This window comes from Euphorbia lathyris, chromosome 8 (genome assembly GCF_963576675.1).
Source record: "Euphorbia lathyris chromosome 8, ddEupLath1.1, whole genome shotgun sequence".
In the NCBI taxonomy this organism is placed as follows: domain Eukaryota; kingdom Viridiplantae; phylum Streptophyta; class Magnoliopsida; order Malpighiales; family Euphorbiaceae; genus Euphorbia; species Euphorbia lathyris.
The window spans coordinates 66,693,853-66,707,941 of NC_088917.1; the positions used below are offsets into that span (position 1 = coordinate 66,693,853).

Consider the following 14,089-nt stretch of genomic DNA (forward strand, 5'->3'; position numbering starts at 1 on the left):
ACATCAATCATCGTTCTGATAAAAAGTAAACCATAGTCTTTTATCTGAAAATTAGTGCAACCACATCGGTTTTATTTGAAATTTACCCTAAAAAAATAAAAGCTTAATATATCAAAGAGTCTTCTGAACTTGTTCCAAAAGTTTGATTGGCTCCTGAAACTTACGTAGTATTTCGTTAGCTCTCTCAACTTACTTAAAATAACCTATTAACCATCTGAATCTTCTCAAAGTGATATATTACTCCTCTGAATTTATTTATAGTGATCTATTTGCTCTGAACTTGTTTAAACATTGCAATTTGTTTAAATCTGTAAAAAGAATTCTAGAACTTAAACAATAAAGGTATAATTTGTGATTCTAAGTCTTTAAAACAAATTAGCTTTCTATTTTATACATCATTATATCGTTTTTATAAATTTAAGAACTTAATCATAATACTTTAAACAAGTTTAGGGAAAGATGATCAATAGTTTTTTTTTTTTTTATGTATTAAGGAAAAAAACCTCACTGAACTTTTACTATTCACCGTTTCTCGCCTCATTGACATTCCTGCAACTGCACATGAGGGGAGAGGAGATCGAGGCACCGACCGACCGGAGGATGAGACGAGATCGGGGCACCAACCGACGGCCACCCACGCCGACCTGCACCACAACACTCACAGTCGCAGAGGTAGGTTATTACTTGCTTTGATTTAGGTTTTTTTATTTTGCGGGGACTCCTCGTGTTTCTGCTCTGTATTGCTGGATTATTAGTTGCTTTATTTTCAAGATGATTTTGTGTGTTGAGCTTTTCAAGTGTTAGCGTAATAATGAGAATCGCAGTTGAACTTTTGTCGAGTTACAATTTTTGGTTACTTCGATTCTGCACAGATTTGCTAATAATCTCAAGCTTATATGAACTCTGTTCAAACTCAGGTGAGATTTAGAGGAGTTAATGGAATAGAAGGGAAGTGATGGAAACATAATCTTGTTTGGGAGTTTATGGAACCTTAATAACGAGAGTTAAAAGGTTAGTTTCTATTAAAAAGTTTCTATTACTCCAATTAACCCCCAATTTGGAGGTATAAGTGTAGAGTTAATAGAAGTAAAATGTTAACTCCCATTAACCTTTATTTACTCTATAAAAAACTCTCAAACAAGATTAGTTTAAAATTTTACATTTCATTGCTTCCACTAGCCTTTGTTTGGGAGTTTGGAGGTTAATGGAGGTGAGAGTTAAAAGGAGATAATGGAAAGGGAAGAGAAGTGATGGAAAGGGAAGTTAAAAATTAACCTTGTTTGGGAGTTTATAGAATGTAATTATAGAATGTAATTGAGGTTAAATGTTTAACTTCGTTTGGGAGTTTGAATATGGAGGGGAAGGAAATTTAAATTTACTTGAGAGACATTTTTTTTTAAAGAACTTTACGTTACTCCTATTAACCCCTCAATTTGGAGGTTAGAGTTTGGAGGTTAAAGGAAGTAAACATTTAACTTCCATTAACCTTCTTTTACTCTTAAAAAACAATTCTCAAACAAGGTTAACTTGATATTTAACATTCCATTACTTCCATTTACTTCCATTAGGGGGTTAATGGAAGTAAATGGGAGTAATGGAAGGTTAAATATCAAGTTAACCTTGTTTGGGAGTTGTTTTTTGAGAGTAAATGAAGCTTAATGGAAGTTAAATGTTTACTTCCTTTAACCTCCAAACTCTACTCCAAATTGGGAGTTAATGGGAGTAACGTAAAGTTTTTTAATTTTTTTTTATCTCTGCAGAGTAAATTTAACTTTCTTTCCCCTCCATATTTAAACTCTCAAACGAAGTTAAACATTTAACCTCATTTACATTCTATAAACTCTCAAACAAGGTTAATTTTTAACTTTCCTTTCCATCACTTCCCTTTCCATTACCTCCTTTAACTCTCACCTCCAAACAAAGGCTTAACCTCCTTCCAAACAAGGTTATTGGAGAATATTAGTTTTATTTATAAGTGTAAAACTGTTTTGTATGATGAAGTCTGTTTAAGCATGAGTTATATATGGATATGATCTTGACACATGGTGACTAACCAGTTTGATGTTGTTTAGAGGAAGAGATGACCAGTCTAGGATTTTTTGTTTATAAAAAATGGTAGGCTTACGGAAATGTGAGGTAGGTTGATAGATAAATCGGACAGTTGTTAGAGTTGTCTTCACACTTATAATTTAGGCTTAATACATCATCAACCCCTGAAACTTGTCCAAAAAGCATGATTGGCCCCTTGAACTTTCGAAGTGTCTCGATAGCATCTTCAACTTGCGTAAAATGTTCCGATACCCCTCAATTTGCATAAAATGTAGTCAAGTACTCACTCTGTTGCAAAGAACACACCTTGGAATGTTATTACATAATTCACGGAATAGATTAAACGTTTTTACTTGCTGAACTGTAAAACCTGTCCTCTCTAATTCAGGGGCAGATGGTGTATTCAGCCTATAATTTATTTATAAAGATAATTGGATTAAATTTAAAACTCTTGCTCCTGCTTTCTTTTATTGCTATTGAACATATAGCTTACCCACCTCTCACTGCTCTTCCATTCCCCCATGCCCACCAAACATCAGCTCTTTTTCTCTCCCATAATAAAAAACAACCCTAAAAGAATCTAACTACATGGGAAATAATAAATATAGATTTTTCTTTTTAGAAAAAAACAAATAGATTAAGATGGTCATACAAATACTCTCTCAGTATCCAGCTATCCAGTACCGAAAGCTTGCGGTACTGGATCCCGGTGTAATTTATAATTATAATGTGGATTCGTGACTAAAAAACATCTTGGAAGATGTATAAAGAAGAAAGCTTTTTGTTCATGGAAACATGAATTGATTATTAGCTTTTCTGTGTTGCGTTAATGGACTAGTATATTGTTAATATATACATAAACTTTGGATTCTAAGTTTTATAATGTGTATGTGTGTTCTGTTTTGTCCTGTTTTCATTCTACCTTTGTTATTTCATTATCCTTTTAAAGCCTGTCTTGATTGATTCAGTGATCAAGCTTAAACATCTGTTTTTTCGTCTTTTCAAAACTGTTTTCAGTTTTTACTCTTCTGTTTTCAAAACTGTTCCTTATTATTTGATTTCAAAATTCGCAGTCAAACCCTCTAAGAATGTGTTTTTATCTCTCTTGTTTTCATCCGTTCCTCCAATATCCAACTCTGATATCAAACGTTGAAAAATCAGTTCAGTGTACTTTGGCATTAGTTCACCGATTACGATTCCACCATGTGTCTATTTCTGAATTTTTGTGATTTTTGTTTTTGCTTCGTTTATCTCTCTCGACTATTGTCTTCAACCAATTAAATCTACTGATTTTGTCACAGGATTTCTTCTCTTGATTTATTTGACCATGAAACTGCTGTTATAAAGAAACTGCACAATTTTCATTTTGTGTATAGCTAAGTTTAGACTACTAAATTGAGAAACTGCAAGAACTCCTAGTGGTGAGGCCTAAAAGTTTGGCATGAAGAGCTGCTATACCGTATTTAAATATAACTACTCCATTTAGGGGTATGGACAAATTGAAACATAACACCCTGAAAATATAACGATTAGGTTACCGTTAAGATTAATTAGACCTTAACCTTTTAGTGCACAAAGATAATATAGAAGCAAAAATACTGGATTGCAATGCAAAATTCCGAACCTTGCTGATCTAAATGATTGTTATGAAGTTTATTTGTTCGTTTGAGACTTACAAATAGCATGGTTTGTTATTTTGGGCAAAGGGCTTATTGTGTGTTTGTTTTTTTATTTGTTTATTTGTTTATTGTATGTTTTTTTTTTTTATGAAGTTTATTTGTTCGTTTTTAGTTTTATCGAGTTTTTGTTATCCTTCATATTTGATAATAGTTTGCAGTAGACTATTTTTCAAGTAGTTGCAATTTGAATGCAATTTTCCTAGTTTAGAGTTACATTTTATTTTGTCTTTCTTCTTTGCTAGCAACCTGCAAAGCCAAATCATGAGACACCTACAACCCGTAAACGAAAAGTGGAACACCAATGCAAGTTGTCAGATGAAATACACAAATGTAGAATTGTAAGCATTTTATTTTAGTGAAACAATATTTTTTTCTTACCAATTATATTAGATTTCTTATGTGGATGCATCTATCTCATGTTTTTATAGTTAACACTGAAAGAAATTTGCTCATCTGGAGGAAACAGTAGTGAGAGTGTTGAGCAACCGATTTGTGGTGGTGACACATCAGACGGATTATCTTGGCTTGTTCGCATGCCTGAAAGAACTAGGAAACTGAAGGAACCGTTGACACCAATCATTCCTCGCGTCTATGTAGAGAAATTGGCAAGAAGTTTAAGAGATATGAGAAAACAACTTGTTGATGAAATGACGGAGAAAGTGAACAACGGTGTCCGAAAGAACTTACCAAGGGTGATGAACATGTTGAGAAGAATTGATCCCAATCTGGAGGTTGATATGAAGGAATTTAGTGCCATCATTTTTAGTGAAGATGATAATGTTTCTCTCTCTTCTATTGAAGGTGGCAATGTTTCTCGCTCTTCTAGTGAAGGTGACAATTCTTCTCCATCGTTATGACAATGTTAAGTTCAATTGTTGAGATATTGACATATTTTCATACTGTGATATCTCAACAATTTTAGCAGCCTTAAGATTAAGGATAATGTTATGTTATTATTGACTCTTAAAAATTCTTTTGATAAAAGCTTTTGTTACATTAGAGTAGAAAGTGTTCCTGTTGAACAAAGTGTGTTACATTAAAACGTTGCGAAATTTGAAAATGTTGATTCGGACATTAGAAAGTGTAGCTTATTCTTTTTGGACTAGTGTAATGTCAACACTTTCAACAGTGTTGCTGTAATACCTACAGCAACAACTTTTTATATGTTGCATGTAAGAAAGCTTGTTGCAAATCAATGCCAACACTCGAAAAGACAGCGGAGACTTTAAAAATTGTAAAAGTGTTTGTCTTAGATGATAAATCAATATTCAATATTCTTATGTATAAACAACATTTTCTGTCGGTAAATATAATATTCAATATTGTCACGAGAACTTGTACAACTTCCCTAAGAATAGCAATCCAATAGTAGCAGCAGTAACAGTTGCGATCACCGGTGATAAATCAATCTTTTACCAATGTGGTTTTGTTGGCTTGAAAGACATTCTTTGGGATCATCAAGGCAGACATAGTTTCAAGAAATGCACGATTCAGGATGTTGTGGATTTCATCTTTGGTTATGGTCAATCTATTTATGAAGTAAATTTACTATTATAGCCTAACTTTTTAATCCAAAATAAATTTGTATATCAATCTGTCTACAAAAATGTAAGTTAAACCGAACAAATTAATATTAAAATTCATTGTGGCCAAACTAACACAACCATAGGAGGCAGAAGGAGGTGTCGACCATTGAGAAGATTAATTCTGTCTTACCTCAAACCTAATGAATACTCTTAAACTTGTCCCCAAAAAAAAAAACTTATTAGCCTCCTAAATTTTAGGGTATCTCATTAGCCATTTAAACTTCCTTATAACAACTTATTATTACTCTCTAAAACTTGCTTAAATTGTTATATTGACTCAATACGGTTGTTACAAGGATCTATTTACTTAAAGTGATATCATTTTAATTTGTCCAAACCTTTCATTGTTGTGCCACGTGGATTTAGGGGGCTAATTAGACATTTTAAGCAAGTTTAGATGGCTAACGAGATACTCTTAAAATCAAAGGATAATCGATTTTTCTGACCAAATTCAATAAACTCCTCTCATATATCAAGTCTTCTTAATTTTAATGGGTATTAATATGTAACCATAAACAATAATAAGTTAACATTTCTTAGCTTTTTTAACTGTTTAGAGCGTAAAAAAAATCTAGCCTATATGAACTAAACCTTTTGTCAAAATAATGTCATTTTAGTCTGGACTGAAGCTAAGAAAAAAGAAAGATACACAATTATTCATTTGTTGAAGTGCAATCAATATTCTGCTGAAGAGATAAAAGGTAATGGTGAAACCATCTCTTAACTATTGCTATAAGCTCCACACTTATAATGAAAAAGGCAACCAACTATTACATTTAAAAACCTTCAAAAGCCAAATAAAATCAACTCAAAGCCCAAATAATAAAGAAAGTGGTAAGAAATAAGAAACTGTGGGTAAAAATGACTCTTAAAGCTGACAAACATTTAAATCATGGATTTTTTTAAATTATAATTTTCAGAACCTCCTAATAAAAAAATAACTAAATGACTTCAAAATTAAAAAGTTGAATAATTAAAACGGTTTAAATATCATCCACTATTGAAATTTTTTATTTTGAATTCATCAAATTGAGAATGTCAACCTAAAAATCTATAATTTTGCTAATAACGAGGATCTCAATCCTCTTTTTGCAACAAAAAAAAAAAACTCATAGACATTAATTTGTAAATCGATGAAACTACATGAGTTACATATTTATTTAGATTTTTTTAATTTTTATAATTAATTTAATGTTCATATTACATTTTACCTACTAAGAACAACATTTCATCACAATTTTACTAAATACTAATAATTAATCGGCTAATAACAAACAGCTAACAATAACAGCAAACGACTAACTACGATAGCTAACAATTGAACCAAACAAACTCTTAAAATTCGATTTGAACTAAACTGGCGCTGAATGCCAACTTCAACAATCATTTTCACAGTTAAATCAGAGAATAAGCATGGCTTCATGTTTGTACGTTGACAATTTCGAAACTGGCTCTTCATTAATATTATTATTATTATCTTCATTGGTCAAGTTAAGGTTAAAGGTTAGAAGTTGTTTGTCTTTTCGATCATTTCAATTCTGATTTGATTTGGGTAAAATTCAAATTTCTTTTAAATTTTAAGACTTTTCACATGAGGCTTTACCAAGACTTACTTGTACGAATAAATTTTTATGACAGAGACTCGCAATAACTTTTATCTGGAATTTTCTAAGTGTGGACCCACATTAAATTCTCTTTATTTGGACACAGACAGAAGATCAGATGACTAATTGAATTGAAGGCCACAAGCAAATACGTTAGTATGTTGTACAATAGAAAGCATTCAATTAATAGAAGGCTCTGTAAAATTTTCATTTTCTTATTGATTTTATAAAATTTGATCGATAACGTCAAAATAAAAAATTTTAAGAATTAAAATTGTTTATAATCATATTTATTATGGATCCACATTTTTTTTTCAAAATTATCATCTTTAGAGCATCTCCAACAGAGGGTGTCCAAAAGAGTGTCGGCTGATGTGTCATCAGGTTTGACAACTTTTAAAGGGTGCCCACTATTGAAGTTATTGTGAGTGCCAAAGAAAGTTACCAATTTTTTGCAACCTCTTGGCAATCTTGTTTATTATTTTTTAGGATTAATTACAAATAACTACCTTGTGGTTTGACCGATTTGCGATGTGGTACCTGTGGTATTTTTTCTTGCAAACAGAACTCTATGGTTGCAAAATTTTACATGTTTTTTTTACTTTGCCAAATTTGACCGATAACGACCTCAAAATGAAAATTTTCAAGAATTAAACTTGTTTAGCATCATATTTACTATGGAACCCTATTCTTAATTTTTCAAAATCATCATTTTTAGAGTTTTCTCTCTCTAAACATTATCTTTCTCTCTCATAAAAAAAACAACACCTAAATGACCTCAAACCTAAAAAGTTGAAGAATTAAAGTTGCTTAAAATATCATTTAACTCTTGAAAAATTTCATTTCGAAGTCGTTATCAGCCAAATTTAGCAAAGTAAAAAAATCATGTAAAATTTTGTAACCACATGGTTGTGTTTGCAAAAAAAAAATACCACAGGTACCACATCGCAAATCGGCCAAACCACAGGGTAGTTATTTGTAATTAACCCTATTTTTTAATATAAAATCTGTGGTCCCTCTCCTAGAAATAATAAAATCTAGAGCCTTTTATTTTGATATTTATAATAAAATAATAATTTATAGAATTATAATGACAACTTTTCAAGCAAGCTCTATTGGAGCACTTTTTAAGTAAAAGTTGTCAAAAGTGACGTGGATGAAAGAGTCAATAAAATATTATATTTTGGAATTATGTGTTAAGTTTTGACACTCTTTTAGGCACCCTCTATTGGAGATGCTTTTAGAGTTTTCTCACTCCCAAACCTAACAAGTTAAAGTTGCTTAAAATATCATTTAATTCTTGAAAAGTTTCATTTTGAGGCCGTTATCGGCCAATTTTGGCAAAGTCAACAAAAAAAAATGAAAATTTTACAAACTACAGAGTTAAGTTTGTAACAAAAAATAAAACCCCCACAGATACCAATCTATAAAAACATGAAACCTTGTAGAATTTATTTGAAATTAACACTTAATAGAATCGATATAAGGCTAGACTAGTATTTCATCATCTTGACATGATGGGATGAGTATGAGTGTTTTTGTCTTTCTCGTGATTCTTCTACAATTTTCATCTGTTTCTTAGTGAAGTTACAAGTATAAAGGCGGCCCAGCGCACTACGTATCCCTGTTAAGCGATGGTCTAGGGAAGGGTCCCACCACAAGGGTGTATTGGAGGCAAGCCTTCTCCTGCTAATTTTTGGCAAGAAACCGCTTCTAAGACTCAACCTATGACCTCTCAGTCACATGACAACAACGTAAAACAATCTTCATTGAAATCTAAGTTGCAATATTGACTCACTTCTATTTGAACTAGAAGACAATATTTACTTGCTACATGACGCACCTCTAAAGCAAGATGAAAATTAACTAACAACATGTTTTCTATATAATGTTGCTCTCCCCAATAAAATTTTCAATCAATAGAGAAGTTTCTAACTACAATAAAAGGACGGTCTGGTGCATTACGCGTCTCCGCTTAAGCGAGGGTGTGGAGAGGGATCCCACCACAAGGGTGTGCTGGGGGCAAACCTTTCTCTGCCAATATTTTGACAAGAGGCCGCTCCTAAGACTCGAACCCGTAACCTCTCAGTCACACGATGAGAGAAAATTGTTTTCAACGGGTGTATAATAATAAAAAGCATATAGGGATAATGGCCAAAACGTGAATAGCCTTAACTTATAAAATGAGTCAATTGATGAACTAACATTACCGAGCAAGGCCAATTATTCATTGAGTTTATACTTTTTCCCATGAATCATGTCATTCAACTCTAGAGAACCTTATTCAGGAATATACACATCTTCTATTTCTCTATACACACACTAGAGAATTTTCTAGTGTTCCTATTTGCAACTTCCTATCAGTTTCATGAGTGGGAATGAATGCCATTTAAATTACAGAATGTGTAATCAAATATCATAAAGTTTTCTTCTTTTTCTTTTCTTTGCTTTGATTTGATTTGTTTGGTGTTTGTTTCTATCCTATAGATCATGATCTCAGAAGTTTAGGACCTGTATTCGTGGCCATCCACGATGTGATTGCATCTACAAGCTGCTCTACATCCTTCGATGCTTGTGCGCGAAGAATCTTCGAATCTGCACCTAATGTGTTGCCTACTTCTTTGGCAACGGACTCCCACGATGTTCCTACTGTCAGATTTGCCAAAAACTCACTTCCGCGATTTACTGCATCTGCCATTGCTGGTGGAACATCTGGGAGAGCCTGCAAGGTGGAGACAGACATATCATAAGAAGCTTGGCTTCATCTGAGAGATTTAGGCTACAAAGGTTTTTGTCTACTTATTGTACCTGTTGCAAAGGAAGCCCGTGATCTCCGGGTAACTTGCGAATTGACATGTCTAGCATTGAACTAATTGCTGATTCTGAACTAAGAACCTGAGCTAATATTGATGTTTCATCAATTGTGTCGTCCTTGAATTTTATCAAGAGGTTCCTGGATATACCATAGTATGCCTTTATCTGCCGAAACACAAAAGCGTAAACCATGAGGTTATTATGGATGAAACTAGTAAATAATGTTTTGCTAAGTAAAGAATGCATTTTGGAGTGTAGTAGTATAGCCCAACAAAGGGTCAAATGTTTATGGAACTTTGAGAATATGGTGAAAGTTCAATAAGGGTTTTGGAATTTCTACATACAAGTCGGCGAGTTTCTTCGGGTTTAGGAGAAAAGTCTTCTCTTCCCTTAGCCAAATCCATATACAACGGAGGTAATTGCTCCACCAAAGGAAGAACTTGCTTCATAATGGGAGGGCTAAGGTTCTCGAGTTGCTTCAAAGTCATTTCTGCCTGCAAAAAGATTAAGTGCAGAGAAAAAGAAGAAGATGTGAAGACTGGTTTCATATATCTGCCTGCAAGCATTCCATATTTATTCTGAACTATGGAATATGATGAACCTATATTTATACAATTTGAGAATTTGATTGAAGTTTTAGAGTAATGTTGTTCTGTGACCCTGAAAACTTATATGTACGTTGACACACAAAATTGACCGACATCTGTTTCTTAGTGACCACCATCAACTGGCAGGAGATTGAGCATACCAAATTTTAGTGGATCAGGGGATTGAACGAACATGAGAAGAGGAACAAAATCTGAATAACTATACTAGCTAACATATTATGCCAAAAGAATTGTAGGATGAAACCGATATGCACATTACTTACTTGGAGTATAGTTATCCTCAGATAGGGTGTCAAATCGGGTTTACGCGTCATAATTGTGCTATTTGATTTATATGACGTAAATGCAACAAAAATGATAGTCGTGACCCGTATCAAATGAGTTGTGTCAAGCGGGTTTTCTCTTAAATCGTGTTGTCATGTAAGAAATTGATAGCAATATTCTCAGATAGAATTGACATATCCTCAGCTCTACTCTCATGGATAACATGGCATTTAAATTCTTCATTAAGATCATATTGCATTCTTTGACAACTATAAAAGGACAATAAACAGAACTTGTACACCATGCTTGGATAGAAAATTGCTGGCTAAGAATCTTACCCCGAGACGGACTGTTGGCGATGATAGAATATCTGATAGAATTGGTCCAACACTTTGGGCCATAGGGACAACAAAAGGTGAAAACAAAGGGATAGCTGAGCTTGCTTCCTGTGAACAGAAACCTAAAATTTTGTAAGCCACATTACTTGGAAAAGGGTTTCTAGTAATAAGGATCCATTACTTCCGAAAAATATGTTGCAAAACGACGACTAGCAAAAATAAACAAGCATAGACTCAACAGTTTGCTCCTAATCATAAAGCAAACGAACAAACTGAACCGTTTATTTCATCTGTTAATGCCCATATGATGAAGTTATAAGAACAAATGAGGAAGCCAATACCATATACATGGCCAGCAAGGGACAGATCCAAGATTCAATGGAGTTTTCCGGCGACCAGTGAGTGCTCAAGCCCCCTCTTGAACCCCCTAGATCCGTCCTTGTTGGCCAGTATATTACTCATTCAGTAGAGGCAAATTTTCAGGACAGAATTATAATAAGTATCATATCTCTATTACAGCTTTTTCTTCCGTGATTACATCTAGACATGGAGGTAGAGTACCTTGTTGTTGAATGCCATTAACACATTTCCATTTCTCTGCACGGCATATCGTGAACCTGATAAACCAAAAAGTCAAATCAAGCAAATATCTAGATGAAAATTAGTTACTTACAATGTGATTGTGGAGAAGTAAGAAGAAAGAACTTCAAAGCATACCAATCAAAAGGTGGATGACAGATCCCAAGGAATGTCCTATACCAAATGTAGGAAGATCATGAACCTGCACAACAAACCAATTTAAGGACATTTACTTCCTGAAACACATCCCTCTCCAAAAACAAAGGTCTCACAATGCAGATTGTGAAGAAAAGAAACTCACAGTTTCTTGTAAGAACCTAAAACACCTATCAAATTTAAACTGCACTTCATCCGCAATAAAGAAATGATCAAATCCACTAGCATATGGCGTGGCGATCACCAAAACCCCCCTAGATAAGCCAAACGAATATTCATCATTGTGTCATCAGTTATAAGCAATAGATGATACAACCAAATTTTCCAGCTTCAAATCAGCCAAATCAAAAAACATTGATTGATTCAAAAGTATAATAACAAAAAAAGAGCCAAAACCAAACTGAATGTCAATTTACATAAATAAGAGCATAAAAGGTCACAAATATGAAGAGACAAATGAAAAGGTAGCATCCAGAAACGAATGTGTTGCATAATCAGACAGAATCCATCAAAACAAACCAATTTTTGTTTTTTTTGATGAATAAAACAAACCAATGAATGCAAAGAAAAAGTTCATTTTTTAAAAGAAAAAAAACTCCTTTTTATAGGAGAAAGGTTCATATTTCGCTAGATGCAACAACTCACTTTTCTGCGAGGCGTTCAAGAAACAAACGGTAGGTAAGCTGGGGGGCTGCTCCAACAAATATACCACCAATGAAATGAACAACTGAAGTGGGTTGTGAGTTTTTTGGTTTGAGAACCCATGCTCCCTGGAATGGTATCATTGATAATTTAGTTAAATAGGTCAATATAGAAATAAGGCAGAACATATTTTCTAAGCCACTGCATTCCACCTGATTATGCTATTGAGCCCACAACTTCAACTATGTTCTACGAAGAACTATGACTTTATAATTGAAGCGTATTAAATCCTTTGTAACACAAATGGACTCGTTTCAATTATAAAGTTTAAGGATTCAATAGAGCACAAATAAAGTTGAGGAACTAAATAAAACGGACATGTAAAGTTTATGAGCTTAACAGAATAGAGTAAAACTAAAGTTGAGGATTCAATATCACAAACATCTAAATACAGGGACCTAAAATTGTGTTCTACACCCATAGTCACTCAACTTTGCCCTTACTAACATGATAGCCCCTCCACTTCAAAACCAGACTTAAAAATCACTCAACTAACATAAAAATCCCTTATGAAAAGTAAACGACCTCAAAATGACTCTTGAAGACCCCAAAATGGAAAGTCCAAAAATTAAAGTTGTTTAGAAATTAGAATCACATTTCACATGGAATCACGATTTCAATTTTCCAAATCACCATTTTGATATTTCTCTCTCTAAACAACTGTTTTCTCTCTCCTAACTAAATATCACCTCGAATGACCTCAAAATCAAAAAAGTTCAAGAATTAAATTTGCTTAAAATACCATTTCCATCAGCTCCACAATTGAGGATTAACTACTATTGAAGTGGCCAAAGGTTAGTGGACTTTTATGATAGTAAAGGTAAAGTAACTTTTATGCCCGGTTTTGAAGTTGAATGGTCAAGGTAAACTTGAGTGTTTGAGGGCTAATGGGGAGTTAATAAAGTAAGGCAAGTATGGTAGATATCCATGTTTGATTGGAAGGTAATTGATTGATTTTGATGGTAAATTGGTGGGGTTTATGTATAAATTTTCTAACCCTCCCAATTGGAGTGTTTTCATGGTAATGTTATTGAACACCCCATCCAAACAAAGGGTACAGAGATGGAAGCGGCAGACCTCCAAAGATTACGAGTTTAGGTAGTTTTTGTACTCCTATGGGCAAGCTTAAATAACAAAAAAAAAATAGAATGATTTTTCCACTGCTCAATAAGTTAAGAGGAATTACATCCTAATTGCATAAACCAGAGGAACATCTTTTTTCAAAAAATCAATGAACCTCAAAGTTGAATTGAATTGAATCAAATGAAATTTAGCAAAAGTAAAGAGACAAAACCTCAACTTCGCTCCAGTCACCGGAAACACCCCAAGGGCCTTGAGATTGCCTCACAGTATCAGTAAGTAACCTGAAAGAAGAAAACCCAAGTCAGGAAAAGAAGAACAAGAAGAAATACCCATGAATTTAAAATAGCTCAAACCTCTCAATTTGACTGTATAGTTGAATTGAAGAAGAAGAAGAAGAAGAAGATGATTGACTTGGTTTCCTAGTAGTGTTATCGTCAAAACTGCAATTGATTCTGGTGTTTCGGGCGTAGCGTAGAGCATTTGGAGGAAAGGAATGATGTTGAAGATGGTAATCAGGAAAGGAGACTGAGCGATTTCGGAAGTTAATGAGGGGAGAAGAGTAGAGAGGGCTACAGAAGCAATTCGCCATTTTTTTTTTCTTGCCTTTTGCTTCTATAACCAACTTAT

The 14,089-nt window shown here is 33.6% G+C and overlaps 2 protein-coding genes across 2 annotated transcripts; one reads left to right on the forward strand and one right to left on the reverse strand.

The window, feature by feature from the left end:
- The first annotated feature begins 486 nt into the window (after positions 1-486).
- Positions 487-4,945, forward strand: LOC136202989 (uncharacterized). Its single transcript, XM_065994016.1, has 3 exons — positions 487-672; positions 3,971-4,066; positions 4,157-4,945. The coding sequence occupies exons 1-3, from the start codon at positions 562-564 to the stop codon at positions 4,583-4,585; spliced, it is 636 nt and encodes a 211-aa protein (XP_065850088.1). The 5' UTR covers positions 487-561; the 3' UTR covers positions 4,586-4,945.
- A 4,203-nt stretch (positions 4,946-9,148) lies between these two features.
- LOC136203973 (uncharacterized) lies at positions 9,149-14,089 on the reverse strand. The gene is made up of 10 exons (XM_065995178.1): positions 13,816-14,089; positions 13,674-13,743; positions 12,323-12,447; positions 11,823-11,931; positions 11,660-11,723; positions 11,504-11,559; positions 10,943-11,050; positions 10,077-10,226; positions 9,727-9,897; positions 9,149-9,640 (listed from the first exon to the last, which is right to left on the reverse strand). Exons 1-10 carry the CDS (start codon positions 14,049-14,051, stop codon positions 9,407-9,409), a joined length of 1,323 nt encoding a protein of 440 aa, XP_065851250.1. The 5' UTR covers positions 14,052-14,089; the 3' UTR covers positions 9,149-9,406.